Source organism: Eschrichtius robustus, chromosome 13 (genome assembly GCF_028021215.1).
Source record: "Eschrichtius robustus isolate mEscRob2 chromosome 13, mEscRob2.pri, whole genome shotgun sequence".
Classification (NCBI taxonomy): Eukaryota; Metazoa; Chordata; class Mammalia; order Artiodactyla; family Eschrichtiidae; genus Eschrichtius; species Eschrichtius robustus.
In genome coordinates, this window is record NC_090836.1 from 80,425,480 (window position 1) to 80,452,138 (window position 26,659).

The following is a 26,659-nucleotide window of genomic DNA, read 5'->3' on the forward strand; positions in this document are numbered from 1 at the left end:
TATCCATATACGGTTACAGAAAAAAAGATGTACAAAAATACTCAGTACAGTATTACAAGGCAAAACAAACATGTAAAAAAAGCACTCTAGAAGGAACTTAAATTGTATTATCAGTAGGAGACTGGTTAGATAAATGATATTTTGTGAGAACATTGTTTGAGAGAACATTTCTGTAAAGATACATAAGAAACTTAACAGCACTTATCTCTGGGGATAAGGATGAGAAGTTGAAAAGAGAGACTGCATTTTCTACCATGTGCCCTTTAGTACTATGGGATTTTTTTTCCTATGAACTTGCACTTTTTAAGTGTAGCTAGTTAAAAGGAAAACAAAGTGAACCTTCGTAATTTGGGCTTACGTGGATGATCTACAAGACACTTCATTTAACAATGTCATTCAATCTTCGTTAAAAAGGAAATAAAACGAGGAACAAATAGGAACTCTATAGAGCAGATATACATTAAAATGTGTTTGCTCCAGCAGGTAATTTTCTCATCATTACACTTTAGGAACCCTTGTCTTAGCCTCTCAGAAGACCAGGCTTCTTTTCTCTAAAGTACCTGCTGTATGTGTTATAGACTCTTCCATAATCTAAGTGGCTCAATTTAACCATCACCCTTGTGCTGAACATGTGTGCTGACACTTAAACTTAGTTTTACTCTGGAAATTGGGGTGAGATCGGGAGGAGCCCACAACTTTTGTCAAAACCTTGGAAAGAAAAAGAAAAAAACCCTTCAACTTAAAAAAAAAAAAAAAAAAGACTGATGCTCAAGCTCCATATAGGATTTACTGAATCTTTGCGTCTGGGAGTCCAATTCCTATATTTTTTAACCAGCTCTCCAGGTAATTTCTACATTGCTGGTCCTACCTCATGCACACCAGAAGTAACCATGCTTAGCAAACACTGTGTCTTATCCAAACGAAACTACACACTATAGAGTAGAAAATTCTATAAACAAAGATGTTCACTACTGCATCACTCCAAGATTTTAAAACAAATAATTTTTTTCAAACACTGATATGGAGTTTGGAGCCAGCGCTGCCTGTAAGCAGAACCCACCAGGCCCTCCCATCAAAGCTTCTGGCTTATCTGAGGTGGGGTATGGGGGGGGGGGGACATGTAGAAAAGCCACCTTTGGGGCTGGAAGGGACCTCGCGTAGTGTAGACTGATGTTTCTCAGATCGTGGCTGCGATCACCTGATCACACATCCTCCTTTCTCCCTCCCACCCCCACCCCATTCTCATGTCCAAATAAAGTCTGACGACTACCGAGCTCGTCTGGTATTTCCTGAACATCCGACTGTAAGATCACCTGGGGCCCCTGCTATCCTTGCCCCACCCCAGACCTAGTGAATCAGAATCTCTAATAGAGGTTCTAGATGTTAAACCAGTGACCCAGGTTGTTCTCCTAAACAGGGAATTCTGGGAATCATCAATTCAGGTCAAACTCATTTTAAGATAAGGAAGTCAAGGCCCAAGCTGTTAAATAAGTTTCCCAAGGACTTACCAGCTGATTAATGATAGCTGGGACACCCGAAACCTGGTGAGCTATTTCTTGCCTCTTATACCAATATTACTTATTATTATGCTTATCATGAGTATCTATGAAATTTCTGATTCACCATGATGAGGCCCCAAGTAAGTGACTAATGAAGTCTGAAGGCAGAGGGTGTGTCATTACATGCCACTGGTTTAAAGAATAACTATCGCTATAAGGCTGTCCAACACCTAGCTACCTGCCGCTCGGGGTTCTTTCACTTTCAGTATCAGGATGAGGGGACACATAAAACAGCACATCTGATAGAAAAGGAAATACAGTCCCACACATTTATAACCAGGTGAGGAAGATTCAAAGTCCTCCGATCTCACTATTTCTTGGTCAAATATTAGAAACTTTAGCAAAAGAAGTCTAATAATCACACTTTCATTTGTAGCAACAGCCTGCACCTTGCTGTTGGGAGAGAGAAGAAGACAGCTCCTACAGAGTTTCCACAACCTTGCCCTGAAACCAGTATCTCTAAACCCATCAACAAGAAACACTGATGGGAAACTAAACCCCCAGCTTGGAAAGCACACAGCAAGCTTTAATTCAGGGAGGGTTCAATCAAGTTATAATTGCCTCTAATTGGTCCTCCCACACGGTCTCACAATTTACAGCTGTAATCAGTTCCACAAAGAATGTGCTAAATTTCTTTTCTACCTTTGGAGTCAGAATTATCTCCAGTTAGGTTCTTACAACATTGCTGTTTTGATTCCAAAACAAAAAACAAAAAAAACCAAGATACAGAAAAGGATGAATGAGTGAATAAAAAGCAAAGATGCAGACAGATCTTTTGGAAATAAGCAATGACCCCTCTGACCTAATGATAACCCAGTGAGATTCAGATTTGTAATGGAGACTGATGCCAGTTTGGGCAACCTTTCTGTTCCAGGGCACAGGATCCAAAAAACACATTCATCTGGTCAGACATTTTCCATACTCTGATTTTTATCTTTCTTGGCATGCTCCATTCTCCCCTAATAAAGTCACAACCCTTTGTTGCCATGGAACCCAATCAGACATGGAGCCTGTTACTATGACTTCCCCGAAGGTCTAAAAAAAGATCTAGTGACCAAAAGAACAGCCCTTTCTTTAAAAAAAAGAAAAAAAAAATTTATAAGGCAAAGAGCTCCAAAAAGGACCCAACCCTTTTATTTCATGCAGGTTAACTTGAACTCCTGAGCCAAAGCTAAACAATGTTTCATAAAAATTTGTCAGCTGGGACATTCCCAAGAAGATGGTTTTATAAATAAGTACCTGGCAAAGAGGATGAAAATATTCTTAGGATTTCTTCCTTTTATTTCCCTTTCAGGCAAGCTTCCTGAAATTTGAGTAGCTGTTTAGCAAACACGTGTCAATCAGCAGCTACCAAATTGCAATATTCATTTCCACCAATACTTAATTTTTGCCAAGAGCTCATGATTTCTCTGTAAAGAAGAGATAAGCTAAACAGTACAACCAACCCTGTGTTCTGTTGTACCTGGAGCTGGACGAAACCTGTAGGAAAAAAATACCTGGGACTAATAGCAGAGCTAATTAAGGAAAGAGAATTAACATTTGTTGAGTGCCTACCATGAGCTGGCACTTTTAGGTCATCCTGAGAACCCAGCAACAGAGGCACTTCCCTGTCTCTGTTTTGCAGCTAAGGGACCAAGGCTCAGAGAGCTTAAACAGCTTGCTCCAAGCTGCCATATTAGAATGTTGTCTGGAGCCCAAAGCCAATCATTTGTTCACCCAACATTTATTGCTGGCCTCACAGGTGTTTTGCATTTTGTTACGTTTCTTGTTCTTTACAATAAAATCTGCAGCCTATAAAGCTTGTCTGTGAAGAGGGCACGGAGTCTCTCTTTACTGGAGCAAGGGGCCAGTTCTGGCTGTCCCCACTTATAATAACCACCACATCTGCACAGCAGCAGCTAACCCTTGGGAGAATCATGAGTAAATGCCCTGGTCGCTTATCTAAGTTGACATGGTCCGGACACCTACTACATCCCTCAAAAGGCTGGCTGCTGACAAGGCCTTCCAACCCTGGACTCTGTGGCATGGGGAGGACCAGGAAGCTCTAGGTACTTGTTCTTGTGCAATTTCAGCAACGAAGTAAAAGCCAAGCCATGAAAACTCAACGACAATTATTCTATCCAATCCTGGTTTTGGATACACAGTTTCGAGAAATGACTAGTAAGAAGGAATGTGGTAAAGCACGGAAGTTAATTTCAAAGTTTTATTATTAATCATACCAGCCTTTCAGCTAAAGGTATTTTATCTATCTCCTCATATAATGAATACAACTACTTTCATTAAAAGAAATTTCAAAAACCAACACAAAACCATAATGAGATACCACTTCACAACCACTAGGACGACCACAATCAAAAGATATATAATAACAAGTGTTAGCAGAGATAGGGAGAAACCAGAACCCTCATAAACTGCTGGTAGGAGCAAAAAATGGTGCAGCTGCTGTGGAAAACACTCTAGCAGTTCCTCAAAAGGTTAAATATAGAATTAGCATATAACCCAGCAATTCTACTCTTAGGTATGTTCCCAAGAGGAATGAAAACATATGCCTACACAAAAACTTGTACACATGTGTATAGCAGCATTAATCATAACAGCCAAAAAATGGGAACAACCCAAATGTCCATCAACTGGATAAATAAAATGTGATACATCCATGCGATGAAATATTATTTGGCAATAAAAAGATATGAAGTACTGACACATGCTACACCATGGAAGAACCTTGACATTATCCTGATTGAAAGAAGCCAGACACAAAGACCGCATTATATCTGATTCCATTTACAAAAAATGTCCAAAACAGGCAAATCCATAGAGACAAAAAGTAAATTAGTGGTTGCCTTGGCTTGGGGAGTTTGGGGAGGGAGGAAATGGAGAATGACTGCTAATGGATATGGAGTTTCTTTTTGGGATGATGAAAATGTTCTCAATTTGACTGTGGTGGTGATTTCACAACTCTGTGAGTATACAAAAATCATTCACTTGTACACTTTAAAATGGGTCAACTGTATGGTATACGAATTATATCTCAATAAAGCTGTTATTTTTTTTAAAAAGGAAAAACCAACACAACTCCTTTTTGGTTTTTGGTTGTCCTATTAAATAAAAAATAACCCAACTGACAAGACCACCTGACCTTGGACAAGTTACTTTGTCTCTGGGATCTCTGTACCTTTCTAAGGAAACAAGGCTCATGCCTGAACCCAATGTTCTCTTCTGCTGCCCCATGAGCAAAAGAATCTGACTTTTTGAGGGGAAAAATCACTTGGATGAAACCTCTCAGGTAGTGTTCAAACAGGGGAACCAGACTCCGTATTTCTGCCAGGCCAAGATCCATCCCACTCTCGCCGACTCTCTTCAAGTTCCCTCTCTGGGTTCTTCCCTTCACCCCAGGCTCTGTGCCCCAGCTGATTCCTGAACATCTGCCATGTGCAAGGTTCAAGAACAGACTCAGGTAGATTATGCAAGGTGATCACGGTTGCACAGCTGCACAGTAGCACAGATGAGATTTGAACTCAGAACCAAAGTCTGAGCTGCTTCTCTTATTCCTATACCTGAGTTTTCCAAACTGGGTCCACAGACATATTCTTGGGGTTCCATGAGTTTGCTACAGACAATTTACAAGAATGTGCTTATTTAGATGGTAAAAAATATTTATATAATTTGGAGGATCACAGAGATAACCATCTGCTAACCAAGTACCTCAAAATCCTGGGGTTTCAAGGCTTTTTGTGTTTCTACTCACGCTGGGGCCAGGTAATAGTACTTCTTTAGTTGTCGTGGGTGGATAGGAAACATGTCGGCTAACTGTATTGGTTTTCTAGGGCTGCCGTAACAAAGTACCCCAAACTGGGTGGCTTAAAACAACAGATATGTATTGTCTCACGGTTATGGAGGCCTGAAATCAAGGCGTCAGCAAGGCCATGCTCCTTCTGCAGGTCCTGGGGAAGGAGCCATTGCATGTCTCTCTCCCAGCTTGTCAGACATTCCTTGACTTCTAGTTTCCTCCACTAATCCTCTGTCTTCACATCATCTTTCCTCTGTGCATGTCTGTCTCTAAATTCCCCCATTTTAAGGAACACCAGTCATGGTGGATTAAGGCCCACCCTAATGACTGACTTCCTTTTAACACGTGTGGACGAAGAATGTCAACTGCCACACTGGTAAACAAAGGATGGGGGCCACCTAGGGGCCAGTGAGCCATCAACCACCGCAGCCTCCCCCAACTGTGCACCCTGAGGGGATCCAGGATGGAGAAAAACAGGACACTGGCCCCAGATAGTTAAAGTGCATATCAAAGGAATGATTTCAATCAGCCCAGCCTCTTCCATCTTCCCCAAAAGAGGAAAGTGCTAAATTCATTAACTTGACATGTCTGGTTTTCTTTAACTAGGATCTCTTGATGTTCCAACTCTCTGGTTTTTGTTGCAAAAACTCCAATACCTCCTGTACCACTTCTCAGCAGTCCCTCAGGGCTATCAGCGAGGCTGTCTCCTGGGCTTGAGTCCTCAGAAAGTCCGCTGAATAAAACATAATTCTCAGCTTTTAGGTTGTGCATTTTTCTTCAGTTGACACATCATTGTCTCCGTAAAGACCCTATTTCCAAGGAAGGTCATGTTCTGAGGAGCCGGGGGCTAGGACGTTATATGGGAAACACTCACAGGACTACCACACTTCTGGTCACCTAGTGTTGCAGCTGGGGGTGGGGGGAGGGTCCCACACCAAACAGTTCTTCTCCGTCAGCAGGGTGTCCTACAAATCAACTCCTTCTGACACTATCTACCCGGAGATGGCGGCGTCAGATCCCACAGCTAAAGGGCTCAGTCCCCCGAACTGTCCCCTCCCCCCACTTCAGACACCAGGCTCAAGTCCACGTTGTTACCTGTGCTTCTGAACGACTGGCTCTAAACTGGAGGTTCCCACGGCCCTCTTTTCGGGTTGATTAATTTGCTCGAGAGGCTCACAGAACTCAGGAAAACATTTACTTAATGGATCACCAGTTTATCATAAAAGGATGTAACTCAGAACAGCCAGACGCAAGAGGTGTACTGGCAACGCATTTGGAAAGGGCAAGGATATCCCATGCTCTCTGGGCACCACTCTCCCAGAACCTCCGCGTGTTCACCAACCCAGGGACCCTCTGAACCCCATCCTTTTGGGTCTCTATGGAAACTTCATTACAAAGTCATGATAGATTGAATCATTGGCCATAGGCGATTAATGCAACCTCCAGCCCTTCTCCCCTCCCCACAAGTGGGACTTAAAAGTTCCCCTGGCAACTTGCCCCCATCTTCAGGGGCTTTCCAAAGTTAACATAAACTCAGGTGTGGTTGAAAGAGGTTTGTTATATGAATTAACAAAAGACACCCATTTCACCTTTATCACTCTTATCACTTAGGAAATTCCTAAGGTTTTAGGAGCTTTGTGACAGAAATGGGGATGAAGACCAAATATATATATTTCTTATTGTAAATCACAATTATCACAGACTTCAACACATCTTTTTGAGGGGACAGAATTCAACCTATTCAACACTGACTTTACATATAAATGATGCAGAAGTCCCAGATGAAAGTCAAACGATCTCACAGTGAACAACGGTGTCACACAGAATTTTTCTAACAGAAAAGTTACGGATTAAGCCTTTTCATATCATGGAAAATGATATAGGTAATAGAGGCATCCAAACTCAAACAACAAAAACAAAAAAAAACCTGCCCTGAAGTCACTACTATACCAACATTGTGAGTGATTTAGATCATCTGTATATTAAGTTAATGTTAATATAAATTGTTATTACCTGTGTATTTTTTCTCTGTTATCATTCCAATTTTTTAGTGTATGTGCTGCTGAAGCAAGTACTACCTTTGTATTTTGTACGTATTTGTTTGAAATTTTTCACAATAAAATGTTGGAGGAAAACTTCCTTAGACTCTTGATGAAATCTGTTAACAAAACATTTACTCTTGGAGAACACCTAAGTAAAAACACCAGTTAGGATCTTCGAATAAGCATTTCTCTACACAAGTGGAGAGAAGATAAATTTTTTTTTTTTTTAATAAACTTATTTATTTATTTATTTTTGGCTGCGCTGGGTCTTCGCTGCTGCGCGCGGGCTTTCTCTAGTTGCCGCGAGCGGGGGCTACTCTTCGTTGCGGTGCACGGGCCCCTCATTGTGGTGGCTTCTGATGTGGAGCACGGGCTCTAGGGACGCGGGTTTCAGTAGTTATGGCACATGGGCTCAGCAGTTGTGGCTCACGGGCTCTAGAGCACAGGCTCAGTAATTGCGGCACAGGCTTAGCTGCTCCGCAGCATGTGGGATCCTAGACCAGGGCTTGAACCCGTGTCCCCTGCATTGGCAGGCGGATTCCTAACCACTGCGCCATCAGGGAAGTCCCTTAAATTTTAAAATATGGAAATAAGAGTACATTACTTGTCTTCCCTAATGAGACCTATTTAAATAAGAAATGTAGCCAAAGCCTTAACTAACCATTTGACGTCCTCAAACATTGACCTCTGAATGGAAAAAGTCCTACGGTCTGTTGGAATGTGTGAACTCAAATATTACACTAATTACTATGCATGAAATCTTAATTCATTCTTTCTTTCCTTCCTTGCATCCTTCTATTTCTCTATCCATCCAAACACATATTGTGCATTATGCGTGAAGCCCTGGAGATACAATCCCTGCCTGCTTTCCAAGTGGGGGGAGAGACAAGCGAACCGCACATGAGAAGAACACGAAGAAGGCTCACAACAGACTTGGGTACCAGTCTGGTCAGGGAGCACCCAGGCTGGGGATGAGCTGAGAAGGGGAGTCAGGGAAGACCCCTTCAGTTCAGGATCTTACAGAAGCCTTCAACATCTTTGTAAGAGAAGAATTACACTTACTTTTTCACATGAGGAAGCTGATGCTCAAATGGGTTGGGCAAACTGCCTAAGATGAGTCCACACAGTTTGTAAGTGGCAGAACCAGGATTTAAAAACCAGGCCCGTGGTCCCCAGAGCCCTGACACTGAGCTGCCCCTTTGAGCTCTAACACACCAAAGGAGGGCTTGAAAATGGCCTGTTCTGCATCTAGCAGCCCAGGTGATCCTTGTTAAACATGAACTGGCCCATGAACTGGCCTGCCCCTGCCTCTTGGGCCTCACGTCCTCATGATTCCTTAACTCCTTGCTTGCCCTGTCTGGCCACATGGCCTCCCTGATGTGCCTCAAATGCAACAGGCACACGCTTGTCGCAGGGAGTCTGCATCTGCTGTTCTCTGTCCCTGGAGAGCTCACCCCTGCACAGCTGTATAGCTTCCTTCCTCAGGCCCATCCTCAGCGGCATCTCTGAGTAGAGCTGTCCTCGAGCCTCCTACTTGAAACCGCTTTCCTCTATCCCCCCCCACCCCCCCCCCACACACACCTTGGGCCTCCCCAGCCCCCTCTTCCATGCTTTGTTTCTCAACATTGCATTTATCACCACTTAACATACCGTGTAATTTACCTATTGGTCTGGGCTGTCTGCCTCGTCCTACCTGAATATAAGCTTGGTGAGAGTAGGGAAATTTCTTTTGTTCGCTGGGATGCCGGGCTCGGAGCAAGGTACTCAACACATATGTGTTGAATGAGGCTGAAAGCAGAATCGTTGCAGGCATGACCCGTACCTGTACTGCTTATGCGTGGACAGTGGCCCGACATCTCCCACACGAGATGCTGCCGACTTGGTGGAAGGGGGTCGGAAGAAGCCAGCCCAGGGGCTACAGGGAGCTCATTCCTAAATCAGTGCCACGCAAAGGTGCCCGAGTGAGTCCTCTTCCCTGGCACGTGCTGAGGAGACGCAGACACTACCTACCTGGATGCTACTATCCAAGGGAGCCCATCAGGGCTCTCGATCTCAAGGTGTGGTCCTGGGTGAAGGGGACACCTCAGACCAAGAAGATAGCGGAAGTAAAGGGTAGACTATGTTTCTGCCTTCTCCCAAAGTGCTAAAAAACAAAAAACTCTGCCTGGCCACTCAAGGAGGTCCTTATTCTCCCAAGTTAAGCTCCACCTGTTTGCAGAAGGGCTCTCTTCTTACACTGGCCTTTTGTACCCCAGGTTTAGGAAACCTCACCAAAGCTACCGAAAGAAAACCATAAGGGTTCAATCCTCCAGGAGTTCTCAGACAGCAAAGGGTGGACTCTCAGCCTGCCTACAGAGTGACTGCAGGAGTGAGATGTTCTAAGCATCTCGGTGTCTGCTGAGTCTAGAGAGGGATGGATGATGAAGACCCAAGCACAAAAAGATCGCACAAGGTCAAACAGCAAACGCATTCAAGGGGAGGGAGAGGGTACACTTTTCATCAGGGAGGAGCTCGTGCCACAGAGTGTATAACGGCTCCCAAACTCCAAATGCAACCTCAGGCTAATCCCTCGTATCAGTAAAAATCCTGGCCATGTAGATTAAACTGGGGTGAGGTGGGGGTGGAAATGAGGGTGATGCGTAATAACAATGCGAAAGCCCTAAGTACTGACTTCATAAAATTCGAAGGCATTTAAGGGGTGCCTTTCGTAAGTGAAATTCTACAAAGGAACCCAAACCACTGCAAGACAGTTTCCAAAAAGCAAACAAAACCTCACTGAGAGATGGTACTATAATTTCTGGAGTTTGCATCAGTCTGTTTTCTGTAGTTAGGAAAAGGGTGTCTGGTTTGGGTTATAAAGGCAGTGTTCCACTATAAAAACCTGCTGGTTGCCATGACAATGAACATCTCTGTTCCTCCCTTTTCGGAAGCATTCTTCTTACATCTGAGTCAAACCAAAGGACCTATCTGTGATGCCCAGGGTTTAGTATTTCCTTTGCACGAGGATGTAACGATACATACACACACATATACTCATATACAAGGCACATCATCAAAGGGCTAATCAGAGGTGAACCAAAACCTCAAAAATGGGTACCACCTGTCCTTCTCTCCCAATCACGTCCTACAAACATCTATCAGGAGACACTCATGCACGAGAGTGTGAGCATGAAGGGAGGTGGGCCAGGAAGCTTTGACAGCGGACACCTACTCCTTCCCATCTAGAGCCTCTCAGGGTGGACTCTGGGTCAATTCTTTCCAGAAGGGCCCATGTGAGGTCAGGGCTCCCTGGAGCACTGCCATTTTCTGTGTGCAAGTCTGTCCTCCTGAGCCTGAGCGCCTCCAGGGCAGTGCCCACGTCTGACCGGTCTTAGGGCCCAGCCCAGTGCTGAGCACCCAGTGAAGCACTTAGGACAGTGAAGGGGGCACTGGGATAAGGCAGCCTCTCCTTATATTTTCTACGGAGATCTCAAGTTAGAACACATCCTGCTTCAAATCATCCCTGCCTAAGAAGAAAGCCAGGGAATTCTAGATCCATGCTCTAGGGTGTGCAGCTTGGAACCTACAATGCAGCGCTGCTACTGGTTCTGTCACTGGGGTCACAAGTCTTGACCACTGACCCTTCCCCAGACCTGGGGCAAAACAAAGAGAAAATGAGAAAGTTATAGCATTACTGTGATTTATCTTCTCCTTTTCAGGACAGAGGCTGCTCATCATTTAGCTAGATTTAACTGCAAAACAATGTTTGTTTTAGAAAAGCTATGAAAATACCAAAAAGCCAGTGGAAGAAAAATAAAGCACCCAACGCTCTACTTACCCAGAGGTAACCAGTGTCTATATTTGGGTTTCTATGTCACTATCCTTTCAGCAGTTGTTGCAGTTCTGCCTAATGGTTAGAGGCAAAGGCTCAGGAATGCAGACCAATCTGGGTTCAAGTTCCAGCCTCTCCATTTCTTACTGGTATGATCATGCTTGAGTTATTTACCCCTGTTTGAGCCTCAGTTCTTCATCCATAAAATGAGGATAACTGTACCTACTTTTTGGTACTGTTGTAAAAATTATCGTAACCCATGTAAGCCCTTGTCACACTGCCAGCAGAACTACTCACTTCTGCTAGCTTTATTCATGTTCTACTTGTATGTGCCACTTTACAAACAAAAATGGTATCTTCTGTGCACATATTTTGAAAACTTTTTCAATCAACATAAAAGCATGACGTCTTGACATGTCAATGAATATACTTCCATAAACTGATGGCTTTAATTATAAAACAAGAGCTTTGATAGACATTAACGAGAGTATAGATGCTTAAGTTCTTTACGTGGTCCAAAAAACTGCCTACTAGCAAACTCGAAATAACTTTATATCTGCTTTCAGAAAAAATTAAAATGCATACAAACTTTAAACAAATACTATTCAACATCTACATAAAATCTAACATCATTATGAAAATTTTCTATGACAAATATTAAAACATGACTTTAAGAAATCACTCCTGTAAGTACAATTACTTGACAAAGCTACTTAAGAATAGATGGTAAGGTTGAAGATATTCTTTTTCCTCTGCCCCAGGAATGTCACTTCTAAGTATCTTTCCTAGAGAAACCCTCCCACAAGTATACAGACCTTCTCAGAAGCAACCTGCCTGCCCACCATTAGGAGAATGGCTATAAACAGACTCTAGTTTACTCATATACTGAAATAATGTACAGCAGTAAAAAATGGAAATGAAGTTGAATAAATGTATAAACACCATGTTGGAAAAAATAACCAGTTACAAACAGATTCCATTTATATAAATATTTAATCCAAAATACAAACTATACATTGCTTACGGATTCTCCCAATGTATAAAAACATACAAAGGAATGAAACACAACAAATTCAGGTTACAGAGACCTCTGAGGAAGTAGGAAGGGAGAAGACGTCCAGATATTGTATCTGGGACCATTTATCTCTTAAAAACAAGTGACAGAAATCTGGTGTAAACATGGCAAAATGTTAACATCTGTTACATCTAAGAGGTAGGTCTATGAGTACCACACTTTAAAAAAGGTCTTCTCCATATCTGAAGCATTTTGTAATTAAAAATAAAGTTGTCTACTATTTAACCAGAACTTTGGTTAATGATTTGATACAGGTTTTCCGCATGCTCAGAACATTCTCCCCTCTGTGAATCTGGTTTACTTTTAAAATATGGTGTAAGTTGCTGTTTCTGATGGGCCATTTCATTACCTTATAATTTTGGAATCTGATGTCACTGCATTTACTTCCATAGGACATTAACTTCAACCTTAAATTAAATTTAACAGCCAAAGCAAGCATAAACTTAAGAAAATTAAAATCCACTGAGAGTTTAATAAGCTAGCGGCCCTAGAAAAACATCCAGGCTCATTTGAGGCTACTGTACAAATAAACTAAGGAGCAATTATTTTAAAGAATTTACTAACAAAGTAATTGTGATTTCTGAAATGTCCAAAGTATCAGAAAACATAAAATAATCTTTGTATACAGATTTAGTATCTCTTTCAACAGTATATGTATTATTCTTATTTAGCAAATCTGTTACCATTAAAATCACCCCAAATTTGCAACAAATTATTTCAAAAATGAAGGCTGAGAAGGCATCAACGTTAATTTAAAGGAAGCCACATAAATACAAGATTATTTCATTCATCTCTTATTCGCCCAAAGAAGAGTTTCAAAATATGTCTGTTGGAATGGTGGGCTCAGTTCGCAAAACCATCCTTAAACAGCACAAGGCTGAAGAGCTCTCCTTTTAACTGTTTCTTTAAAAATAAGAGCTTAGGGACTTCTCTGGTGGCACAGTGGTTAAGACTCTGCACTCCCAATGCAGGGGGCCCGGGTTCAATCCCTGGTCAGGGAACTAGATCCCACATGCATGCCACAACTAAGGAGCTGATGAGCTGCAACTAAGGAGCCCGCCTGCCACAACTAAGGAGCCCATCTGCCACAACTAAGACCCAGCGCAACCAAATAAACAAATAAATATTTTTTTAAAATAAGGGCTTAATTTGAGCCCTGAGTACTTAAAAAACTTTCTTGCTATTAGACCATTTTAAATGACCAGAGTGCTAGTCAAATTTCTCGACAGAACTTAATGTTCCCACCTACCCAAACAGTAGGAACACTTCGGGATATTAGAAACAGAAAATGATTTGGTGTAAACAAGAGCCCTCATGGCTCCCCAGGTTGTAACAGGACATAAATGAGCCACCTGAATGAAAGAAGACTCTCACTTTAATTTTGGTGCCCACATAGCCAACAGATGCCAATTCAGTGAGTACCTCTAAAATGCTCAGCACATGAGGTAAATTTTGGCCAGCTTTGTACAAACAAATATTACTTGATAATTTGCTTAAGTCAGGAGGTTTTGACAAGCACAGTGCCTTTCCAAAATGAAAATACACGTAATAAAAGCATACTCATTCCACCATTAATATGCTCTTGGGTCAGCTTATGAAATGTTAAGTGTTCATTTCGGGGCACAACCAACAGTTTCAACCTCCCTCTGTGTCAGACACAGGGATTATAAGCCATGTGAACCTCTCAATAATTAACTTAGGTGCATAGAACGACCCCTAAATATCTACTGATATTTAGCAAGCCACAGGAGTAACCTACAAATAAGGATAATTAAGCCAAACAAAGCAACAGCTTATTACCTACAAACATGAAATCTTGTTTTATTTATTTTAACGTGAGTCATAAACCAACTTAAATTCCTAGTACCGAGGACAGCATAAGGGTGCTATACATGCTTACTAAGTGAGAGGACCACAAGCTTGAAAGCAGTCTGCTGAAAGTCATTCCTGACCTTTCATCTCCAGAGCTAGGATGCTGGACCACAATGATTAAGGCCGCACAGAGGGTTTAGGAAACAACAATGCATACTCTTTACACTGTAAAGCATATCTTGTTGAGAGGTAACATCTACTTCAAAAGAATTGAAAGCAGATTTTTTTTAAAATGACAAACTTTACCATCTCTTCTCCTTTACCTTTCGGTCTTTCCTTACGGTAGGTGATACTGGAATCATGCCTGTTGAAAGTTTCTAAATGCATGAGCTACAGTTCTCAAAATGCTCATTTCAAATCCTGGATGGGGGTGTGGGAGGGAGGGGGGATATCAACCCAGAATAAATGAACCAAAATTATAACCTTTGATTCAATACTTTTAAAACAGGAGAAAGAAATTTATAAAAATGAAACTATACATATGGACAGCAGTGTATTTTTAAAGAGAAGTAACTATGCAAAAAATGGTGCAGGGATAACTATGTCATTTATGTGTAGACAACTTAAAGAGAATCAAATTCTAACTGGATCAAGATTAAAATACATAAAAACAAAAATCATAAAACGTATTTAAAAAACATGGTATTTTGGTTTTTTAAAGACTCTTAAAATCTGGAAGGCCATTCTAAGAATGACACAAACCTGTAAGCCCTAAAAATTTTTTAATTTCTTCATGGCAAAGTCTGGTTAATATTTATTTGGTGTTTGGTATATGCTAGCTCTATACACACACAACATGTCATTAAATCAGTGTGGAAGGCAGAATTCTAAGAGAGCCCCCAAGATTCCTACCCACTGGTGTATACACCCTGTCAGATAACCTCTCCTTGTATATGAGCAAGACGTGTGAATATGACGGGATTTTACTCCCATAATTAGGTTACATTATATGGCAAGGGTGAAAGAATTTTGCAGATTTAATTAAGCTTCCTAATCAGTTGACTTTAGTTCATCAAAAGATGGAATAACTGAGTGGGCCTGGCCTATCAGGTGAGCCCTCTAAAAGAGCCCTTGTCTAGAGGTAATGCAGCAGAGACGCTCTCCTATTGGCCTTGAAGAAACAGCCTACCATGTTGTGGAGAGGGCCACATGGCAGGGAATAGTACGCAGCCTCCGGGGGCTGAGGGCCTCAGTCCTACAGCTGCAAAGAACTTAACTGGGTAAACAACCAGTGAGCTTGGAAAAGTATTCCAAGCCTCAGACAAGACTGTGGTCCTGGCTGACACCTTGATTTTAGGCTGATGAAACTGAGCAGAGGATGCAGGTAAGCTGGGTCTGGACTCTTGGCCCATGGAAACCGTGAGATGATAAATGGGTGTTGTTTTAAGTTGCTAGATTTGTAGTAATTTGTTATGCGACAGTAGAAAATTAACAGTCAGAAATGACAAACTGGAAAAAATGTATGTGCAAACAACCTATTTAATAAGTAAAAAACTTCTACAAATCAAATTAAGAGAGGAAAAACCCAATAGATAAATGGCCAGAATATATAAACAGGTAGTTCACAATAAAGACAAATGTTTTTTAAGTGTGTGAAAATATGATTAGCACATTGTACTATAATTACATAAGCTGTAACCCTTGGGAGAATCTAGGTTGGGTAGAGGGGTGGTACACGGACATTTCTGTACTATTTTTTTGCAACTTCCTGTGGGTCTGTAATTATTTCAAAATAAAAATTTAAAAATACCATCAACCTCATTTGTATCAGGAAAAATATAAATTAAAATGAGGTACCAGTTTTCACCTACCAGATTGTTGAGGATCAACAAACTAGATAATAATACACTGTGTGTCGGAAAGATGTGAGCTGAGGCATGTTCATACACTGACGGTTACATAAACTGTATCAGTTTCGCTCTCTGCTGCACAGGTGCGGTGTTCAATTTCACAATATCATGATTTAAAATGCACACACCCTTTGATGAACAATCCCACGTTTAAGAATTTAGCCTATTAACATATTCTTCACATGTGGGAAAAGAAGCATGCCCAAGGGCAGTCAATGAGGTGCCTACAATAATCAAAGATTGGAAGTAATACAAGTATCCTTTAATAAGTAAATGGTTAAATAAATTATGGAATACCCATATAGTGGAATCCTATACAGCAATAATAACAAGGTCGATTAATCTGCATTGATACGGATCAAGAGTAGAATACACGTAAAAAAAAAAAAAAAAAAAAAAGAGTAGAATACACGTTCCAGCTTCTGAAGTCCTGTACGGCATACCCACATCCACTCATTTGGTCAGTATTTACAAGCCCCAACTATGTACTAGGCTCCACGTCTGGATAAAAAGAACATAACCATCCCCATGTGAGAGGATGAAGCAAGTGCCCACAGGCAGAAAGGGGAGGCATGGGAGCCCACAAAGAAAGGAGACCAGAGCTCAAGGGCAGAGAGAGGGTGAAAGACAAAGGTCAGATGAAGAGGCTCTGGTGTCAGGGTAAGAAGCTGGGATTCTGTCCTGCTGAAGGATTTAAAGCAAGATATTGACAAGACACTATGCAAAGCATACAGTTACTCTAAAAATAAAGCAGTGGTCCAGCTAGAGAAGCTCATGATCAGGAGACCATGCGTGATTTCATGAGAGGTGTCTTAAGGTATCTCAAAACTTGAGCACTTGCGGTAAGCTGAGTCACCCAGGCACACCCCTTCACCTCACGCCTGTCGATGTGCTAAGACCTACAGAGCCAGGAGGACAGCATGAAGTCCTCTTGAAACATGCCATCTTGTGGGGTGGATTCAAAGGATGTACATAAGACATTTCCCTCACTTGGGGAAATATTTACAAGTAGACGTCTCAAGTATCTAGACATGCTTTCCTTAACCACGTTCCTTTATAGCTCTTCACCCAATATTTAAGAATGGAGTCAAAGCAGCAAGCTATTCAACTACATTTCTTCAACCCTCCTCTCTGTCTTCTGTGCTTTTAATGGTTGAAGCTTTCGAGCACTTTGCCTGATGCCAATGCACATCCTGAACAGCTCTTACTGAATGGGCCTCATATTTTCAGATAAATTAAAATCTATGCCAACTAGTGATTCAGTCTCAAATCGAGGCCACCTGTTCCAATTAGTGAGATTGAAATAGTACACCACTGAAGCCGAGTTCCAAGCCTTCTGGATTATGACAACATCTTTACAAAGACAGAAAAAGAGGGACTTCCGGTCCCAACATACACTTGCACACACATGAGTAAATATACCGAGGTGCCGAAGCACAGCTTTCACTAAGGGCAGACTTTATTTTTGGACAAGTGCTTACATCACATTTTCTGAGAAAGGCTGCAGCTCAAGGCATCATTTAGTTTCCTTACATTACAAGCCTACAGATACAGCTTAATTAGATTCAACTTTACTTCAGAAAAACACAGAGCTTAAATTTCTTCTCCACCCACTTTCTGTCCTTGCCTGAAATTCCCAAAGAATCCGTATCTTCTGGATGATCCATTCTTTAGCCTCAGGCCTTCCCTCTCCTCGGCTTCTCGAAGGTCATCGGAAGGCTAGAAACAGAGCCTGGAACACAACTCTTGTTTTCCCAACCTCTCCCAAGTATCCCTACCCAGACAAGACTGCCTTCAACTCAACAGGGTGCACTCTTGTTCATCCCAAAACACTCAATTATTCAAATTTTCACAATCCATGAGAAGAAAAAAAACATATTTCTAAGCATTTTCTAGGCCAATGGTCTAAAAGAACTGTTTCATAAAGGAAGGGAAACGATACGTTAACACCAGTGTTTTCCTCAATGATTCTGAATCATTTTAGGACAAAAATGAAAGCGTTAAACACACAGAATCACCAGGAGCGAGTCAGTCCCTTGAAAACAGTCCTCAATCCAACACAGCTGCTTCAGTCCAGGAGAAAGTCTTGTTCTGCACTAACAGCTCCCTAACAAAGCTCCCGCTTTTGCTAATCTTTTTCATCTGGTGCTGCAGGCCTCAGAGGCCCAGACAGTATTCAGCTACAGTAGTTATATGGATACTTTAAAAATAAAATTTTAAGGAGTGAATTGATTTAGAAATATTAAGTAAATAAGGGTACAGGTGGCCCGAAGCTCTTTGTAGGAGGCGTGGAAATGAGTGAAGTTTGGGGAACTCTGCGGTAGACAAAGAATGACTCAATGTCAGAACAACAAACGCTGTGATGGGTTTCCCAACGCCACTTCTCACAGTCATTCACACAGCTGGCAGGTGGAGAAGCTGACATTCCAGCTTGACTCCAAAGTCCAGACTCCGAACCCCTCACTCCAGCCCTCAAATCTAGAACTAAACTGCGTAAGTGAGGTTGGGGATAAAAAGGAAAAAGTGGTTGAGAAAATTTAAGAAGTAAACCACTGGATGTGGTGGACGAGGGGGGCTGATTGAGGGTCTTCCCATGCATCCAGTTTGGGGGCTGGCTGTATGGGAAAAGTATTCATCAGGAATTGGGGGGGATTTGAGAGAACGAGTTAAGTCTGACACATAGACTTCAAGGTGCCTGTGGAACACCTGGGTACTCCAGGGTAAAGCCACACCTGGGTTGGGCTCTCAAGTCAGCATGTAAGACAGGAACCACACACACTTTCACTCAGGGAGGCATGTCCCTGGGGATGGGCACTGGACGTGCCGTCTCTCAAAAGGCCGATGGACCCCATCCCTGTCTTCCCCCGGGGTTGCAGCACATGACTATTTCTTCGGCTAAGAACCAGATGATGTTTTCGGTTTGTGTTTACGGGCTCTGTTATATGGAAATTATATATACCAAAGCCACTTGGTGCTGGAAGATGCTCTCAAAAGAGACTCACAGGAACGGAGAGCTTCAGAGGTGACAGAAGACTGGGGGTGAATTCTAAGTGGAGTCCGTATATGATATATTCCAAGACTTCTGCATCTGGTATATGTTTTTTCCCAGTACCCTTACCCAACAGGTAGAAGGTCAGACAAAGATAAACTCACTTCTCAAAACTTTATTTTGAATAAAAAAAATGACAATAAAAGTGACCTCAGAAAAGATAATTTTTAAAAAGTGGCAGCAGATCCAGTGCAGCTAAGTACTTTGATATATGAATTGTTACCCCTCCTCTTCACTCCAGCCCCACCAAAAGTCTGAAAATAAATTCAGAAGGATAATGGCCCAACACTAAACCATTCAAATTCAGCCTTTTTCACCTAAAAATCACAAGATTTTAAATCTGTTCATCAATTAATTCTCTACTGAAAATAGTTAAAAATTCCCATTTCACCCGAGTTCAATTTTGAGATGTTTATCACACGTAACTTAGCAATTAACTTGGTATTTAAAAATGTTTTAAGCAGTTTTCTTTAAAGAAATTCTCTTCTAAGAGAGAAGCTGGTATAATGGTTAGTCCTAATCAGTCTGTATTAGTTACGTAGTTTCACTGGTTACAGTCCGGCTGGATGTCACTTTTCTACTTCTGCAAGTGAAATGGCCTGGAGTTAATGTCTGAATTCTCCTTCAGTTCTAACATGGTGAAACCTTTGAGTCTAACTTACCAACCCTCTGCCTTAAGTATGAGATGCGCATGCCTTCAGCTCAGTGAAGTTCAAATCCTACAGGGAAATCCTGTGAGGCCAGAACGTGACTCAATTGTCACAAGGAGGAATGACCCTCGTTGTGTACTTCAACCGCTCATCCTCCAGAGACCAAATACCAGGTAGAAGATTCCTTGACAATGTCTTTAAATCATAAACTTATTTAACAGCCTTGAAGATGTCCCCAACTACTGTCAAAATTCTTAAATCTTAGGCATTATAAAAAGTTCATAAATCGTGCATTCTCCAAATGCTTACTGGGAACATACAACTATCTGCAAAGCACTGGCAAAGTGCTGTGTCCTAAGAATCCCGAGCGCACAATTTTGGCTGGGCACCCTGTGGAAGTTGAGCAATCCATCCCCAAGCACTCAGCAGGTTTATTAGGACTGAACTGCTCAGACGTCCCTGGTGGCGCAGTGGTTAGGAGTCCACCTGCCAAAGCAGGGGACACGGGTCTGATCCCTGGTCCGGGAAGACCCCACATGCTGCGGAGCAACTGAGCCTGTGTGCCACAACTACTAAGCCTGCGCTCCAGGGCCCGTGTGCCCCAACTGCTTTGCCCATGTGCTGCAACTACTGAAGCCTGCGCGCCTACAGCCCATGTTCCACAACAAGAGAAGCCACCGCAGTGAGAAGAGTAGCCCCAGCTCGCCGCAAATAGAGAAAGCCCGCATACAGCAACGAAGACCCAACGCAGACAAAAAAAATAAAATAAAATAAAATAAGACTGAGCTGCTCTCCAATACTCAGCTCAAAAGCACAAGATTGGGAAGTGGTTAAAATGCCAGCTCTGTTATTAGATCTGGGTTCATCAAACCCTGGTTCCACCATTTCCTAATAGCCACAGGGCCTTGGACAAATTACTTAACCCATCTGGGCCTTAACTTCCTCATCCGTAAAATGGAACTATAAATAGGATATTGTGAGGACTAAGGAGGTAGTGCATTTGAAGTGCTTAATATTGTGCCTGGCATATAGTAAGGAATTGGTACACGTTGGCTATTATCACCATTGCTGCATTCTTCTTTTCATTTACGAACTTTTTGCCTTCTTACAGAGGAATAATAACACACACACTACATTCTCCTTCAAGTAGCGTCCCCCTCCCCCAAGTCATGGAAGCAGCTGGATTATGCACAGATCATGCACAACTATGATGTTCCTTTTCTGAGGAATGTAAAGTCCTCATTCTGATTCACAGTACAGTGATTCATGGTTCTCTTCTCTCTCACCAGCCCCCTCTCTGCTGAAAACATGAAAACACAGTTAAGAAACAGCAGGGCTGAAAGCTACAGCCTCTCCTAAGTTAAGACTTGGGCAATATCCACCTAGAAAGATGAAGCTGATTTCTGACCTTAAGAGCAGCCCTGGAAATCCAGGCGGTGGATCTGAAGCAAAGAAGTCCTGCGATCCAACTTGGTAGCAGCTGTTTTGGTGGTCTACAGTGGATGTGACAAGCAAGCATGCTGGTGGATCGCAGCACGCTCCAATCTAAAGGGAGAACCGGTGAGACTGCAGCAAAGCATCGCTCAAAAAACACGCACTGCATCAATCATTCATGTTGCACTTAAGAAAATTCTGACTCGGACATTCATCTATTCACTGTCCCTTTAATTAACTCTTTAGAATAAAACAAATCACTGATTAAAAGTGTACTCACACACCACTTACTCAGTTTACCACTTCACTGGGTCAGTGTCACCTACAACAGAAGTCAGTTTCCACTCACTCTGGTTCCTGCCCAGGGAGTAAGCACGAGATCATCAACTTACTACATCACTGCCCAACCATTTCCATGGTGAGAAGGGATCTGACATCCTTTTCTTCCTGATTACCTCTGGCCATTACTCATCGTGCAATTCTGGATCTATTTCCAAACCTCAGAATGTATAAAGATGTACTACAGGTGGCAACCATGCCCAACACAGGTTTTACTTCAGATGCTAGAGACTACTTACTATCATCACTTCTTCCTGTAAAAGAGAAGGGTATTTCCTGGGGCCACAAGTATAAATAAGATACACTCACCGGATATTAAGTTTCCAGAGGGGCCAGACTGTTTCATTCACCCTTATATTCCTGATGCCTGCAGCTAGCACAGAGAAGGTGCTCACAAATATTTGCTGAATGAAACTTCTTGCTCTCAAAGTGCCAGTGTCTATAGTTTATAAACACGTAAACAATCAACTGATGAGGAACGTGCAATGGAGGGAGGCACCAAATGCTAAAAGTGCCAGAAAAGTCTCTATATTATTCACAAAATTAGAGTCTTTCCATTTCCAAGCTTATGAATATGTCTTATATAGTAATAACAAAAACTGGCCACTATCTATTGAGTTCTCACTGTGGACCTGACATTTTTAGACATTACTCATTTATTACTCACAACACCTCTATGGTGTGGAAGAGGAAACTAAGACTTAGGATGACAATAAGGTCCAAGGTGACATGGTTAGGAAGCAGCAATACTAGCACAGAGCCTGTCTTCTGCGGGCTAGCCCAATGAAAGTGGTTCTGTAGACAGAACAGTCTGGTCCTTGCAGGCTAGATGGAACAGAAGTTGACGACATCAGAGACCAAAGAGGAAGCTAACGCACCAGTTATCTCTTCCTGAGGTCTTAAGTGGCTAAACTAAGGTGGGATGGCTGGGGAACATGGAAGGAACCGATTCCAGAGAAATGTCAAAGATCCAGTGGCATGGCTGACAGACTAGAGATGGGGGGAAGGCAGGCACTCAGGACAACTAGCAGTTCTGATTAGTGATATCAACAGAGCAAGAAAAAAAAAATTATCCACCTTACATATATGGAGAAAAACAGCTAATACTTGAGTATTAATGGCTTAAAACCATTGTTTTTACAAATTCTCTTATTGAAGACTCATAATCACTCCCAAAAGTAGGGATTATTATCACCTTTTATAGATGGGGAACTGGAGGCTCAGAAAGGTGAGACCCTGCCCCAGCAGTCACCCAGCTGGGACGTGTGAAGAGCCAGAATACGACCCAAGTCTTCTGCTCCCAGAGCCACAGCTGTTCACCACTATACCCAAGTGGCTGAAGATGGTATTTTAGGACATTTAAAATTAGGACTAACAAAAATTTGATTCAGATATAACTGATTAATAAAAACCAGTTGCTGTCTAGAAAGCAGACTGCCTATATTCTTAAAAAGATAATAGGGGACTTCCCTGGTAGTCCAGTGGCTAAGACTCCATGCTCCCAAAGCAGGGGGCCTGGGTTTGATCCCTGGTCAGGGAACTAGATCCCACATGCCGCAACAAAGAGTTCGCATGCCGCAACTAAAGATCCTGTGTGCAGCAACAAAGACCCAGCGCAGCCAAATAAATAAATAAATAAATATTTTAAAAATATAAATAAAAAGATAATAGGCTTTAACTATCTAGGGCATAAAAAAAAGCAGGAATCTAATTACAGATGCTCTTTATTTTAAAGCAGAGGGATATTACGTGCATTGAGTTTTAACATGTACCATTTCTGAGTTTTACCCAGATGAAGTTTAAAAATGTGAATGATCCTGACTTGTCAGCTTAGAGACAATCACAGAATTCATCAGTTATATTAAATTTTCACTGAGGGGGGAAAAATTTAGGTTAATCCACCTGGCTGTAAAAATAGACTTGTACACTGTTAAAATAGTACACTGCCTCATTATTATTCCAGTCTCAAAGGCTTAAACAAGCTCAGAAAGAGAGATGAGTATGTTCCCTGTTTTCTCAACAAAGTATCAATTTTTTTTTCTTTTTTTTTTTTTTTTCAAAGTATCAATTTTGAACTCAAAAAATGACCATTTGGTAACCAAGAACTTGATCTCATAGCGTCTTAGCCCCTGCCTGGGAGGAATCTGCATATCTCCGAAAGTTAATCAGCTCTTCACATGCACCTCCAGTTCTCATTATAGTGTTTTTAGGGGAGCTCACTTACCAAAGGAGTCCACAAAAAAGTTCTTTTAAAATCCTGTACTAGATGGTTTATTGCTAAGTCGAGAAGGTGACATCAAGAAATTAAACCTTAGTGCCACTTGATGTTTTCCCTCGGCATTATATACATTCTGAGTGTAAAGAAAATAAATCTTTAGAGCTACATCTAAGTGAGTTCCACAAAACAGGAATTAGAATCGTCTAATGGGCTACCTTCTGCACAGGAAAATTACTGCTGCCTTTCCTTCATTACAGCAGACTTATTGCTGCCTTCAGGACAGATCAAAATTACATCCCACTTGAGAAAGGCTCTTAGGAGTTTTCAGAAAGGCCACTCATTCTTTCTATTCCCCACTGTCTCAACAATAAAAACCCTAAAAGCAGACAGTCAAGAAGTTTAAACAGGGATCTCAGCGTCATCAGTGCTGTAGAACTTGTGACCACGGTCCACTGAAGCTCTAGCCTTCTGTGATTCAATTTCTTCCAGTCCTCACCAGATTTCATTTGCCCGATAAGCTAATTTAGAATATTCAGTACATACAATGTCTAACTCAGTTTTAATACGTGGTCTATATAAAAACCGGGTATCTCCATGCTAACAAAACAGTGTAGTAGTTTGACACTGTCAGTAGAATTTTAAACAAAATAAGAAACCCCCTTCACATAAGGTTGTGGTCCTTTAACAGAAAAAATGGGTGTGGAAATGGAACAATGGCAGATACAAGGGAGATAAAGTCTTCAGCTGACTTACACATCTGCTTTGCCACTTTCCATCTCAGTAGTAAAAAGAGTGAGTTTTGGAAAGTTCCGTGAGTTTTGCCAAATTGCTTAAATGGGCTCAGTGAGCCATCCATCCCTCACAGATTACTAATCCTGTTGTTTACGCGAAGATCATCACAGTTGTGACAAGAGAAACCCAGCTTCCACAGTTTTTTTTAAATCTGAAATTTCTTCTGTCAGCTACATTATGGGCCAGCCCTCCCAATTACAAACACATTAGAAAAAGATCTTCACCTTTCTTCGCATTTAACACTGTATTCACCAGCAGCCATCCCTCCAAAAACTTCTAACTGTAGGTAACCAAAGATCTTTTATCGATGTTTTCTTCCAAATGGAGTTTCTAGTTATTTTCATGACAAACTGTTATGGAACTTTTAAAGAAAGTGCCAAAAATTAAGAGAATTCTTTGGGGGGAGAGGAGAGCGAACTGGATGCAGGAGGTAAGTATTATTCCACTAAATATATTTAATCCGAAAAAAGTTAAATCATTCTGTTAAATTGATTAACCGATGCGAGCACGACCCTACCTCCGTGAACTTGATGCAGGGAGGCTGGCACTCAAAGGCTAAGATCGGACAAGTGAGCGGTTGGAGCAAAGAACACCTCCAGGTATCCCCCGCCCGAACAAATGCCAGGGTGGAGGGTGCTGTTCTAAATGGCACTTCAATCAGCCAAGGGGAGAGCTAAGTGTTGACCCTGGACGATTAAACCCCTCAGGAGAGCAAAGGTATCCCCGAGGGACCAGCGCTCAGGCTGAGGCCTCCCTCTACGTTCAATCACTTTACGGCTCGTCTCCGCTGCATACTCTGAAAAGCTATTTTCGTCCACAGCCAAAATCAGCAACAGCAAATTACACTGCAAACAATGGAGAGGGCGCCGGCTCCGCACGGCTAAAAACTCTGAAGAGGCAGCGCGCAGAATGACTTTTCACTGGGGCAGAGCCGGGAGGAGCGGCCGCGGGAAACCTGGAAGCTGGTCCGCCGCCCCTCCGCGCTCCGGCAGCGCGCGGGCTCCGGCCACCAGCCCCGAGCCCGAAATCCCCGACGTCTGCGGAGACGCGGCGGCAGCACCGGAGCTTACAAAGAGGGAAGGAGGCCGTCCTCCGCGAACACGGTGCCGCCGATGGCGGGATCCCCTCGCGTCTCGCACCGCGCGGCGGGCGCTCCCTGGCAGAGAGGGTGGCGGAGCGCCGGCCGTCGGGGAGACCCGGGCACGCTGGCACCGACAAGCGGAGGAGGGCGGAGGGCTGTGCTTTGCGCCGCCCCCGCCCGGGAGGGGGACCTGGGGTCTCGGAACCGCGGGCCGGGCTCCCACTCCCCACTTCCCAACCCCGTCAGCTAGAACTGAGCGGGGAAGCCTGGACTCGGGGCCGCCGGGAAGAGAGGGAGGGAGGCGGCGAAACGCGCAGGGCGACGTCGTTCCCACGGGAGCCCAAGCCCACCCGGCCTCGCCCCTCGGCCGGGTGCCCCCACCGCCACTCCGCGCGCGCCTCTCACCCGGCTCTTGCAGCGGTGCCGGCCCGGGTCAGAGTAGGTCCGGTCCACGGTGAGCGCTGTGTCGCTGCCCGGCATCTCGGCGCTCGCGCCGGGAACTTTCCCGGGGCCCCGTGCCGCCGCGCCGCGAGCTGCGGGCCGTGCTCGGGCTCGCCGGCGGGGAGCCTCGGCCAGGGGGCGGCGCGGGCTGCCGCAGATGCTACCGACACCCCGCGGCCGCCCTACGCCGCCACCGCCGCCGCCGCCGCCTTGGGGTGGGGGGGAAGGCGGGGCAGGGACGCGAGAGTCTCCTCCCCCTTCCCCTCTCCGCCCCTCCCCCTGCGCGCCCCGCCCGCAAGAGACCACTCTCCAGGTGCGGCTGCTCTGCTTCCCTCCCTTGCTGAAACTTGATTCCACCCCCTCCCACACTGCCCTTTTTCCTCAAGAGATGAGCGACATCTCCACTACTTGTTGACTTAATCTGTATGTTTATGATAAAAGATGGATTTTTGGCAAGATGTTGTGAGGCTTGCCTTAAATGCTTCCTTTTGTGTTACTCTTATTCAACATGCACTTACGGGACATCTTCTATGTGCCAGGCCCTGGAGTAGGGACCAGAGTTGTTTCTTTTGGTTTTTGGGGTTTTTTTTAAGCTCATATTTTTCTTCTTCTGATTCCACTGAGCAAAAAATACACTTCCCCCTAAACAACGATCT

At 43.2% G+C, this 26,659-nt stretch overlaps 1 protein-coding gene across 4 annotated transcripts in view; it reads right to left on the reverse strand.

Moving 5' to 3' along the window:
* The window catches only part of TMCC3 (transmembrane and coiled-coil domain family 3), a 329,301-nt gene that overhangs the window by 81,122 nt on the left and 221,520 nt on the right, over positions 1-26,659 (reverse strand). For 2 of the 4 annotated variants that reach the window (XM_068560842.1, XM_068560837.1), the window contains exon 1: positions 25,968-26,087. The exons of the other annotated variants lie outside the window; for them this stretch is intronic. In XM_068560842.1, coding sequence (XP_068416943.1) covers positions 25,968-26,042 — 75 coding nt within the window. In that variant the 5' untranslated portion in view covers positions 26,043-26,087. Of the gene's footprint in view, positions 1-25,967; positions 26,088-26,659 lie in introns of those variants that run through there. 4 annotated transcript variants of the gene reach the window in all.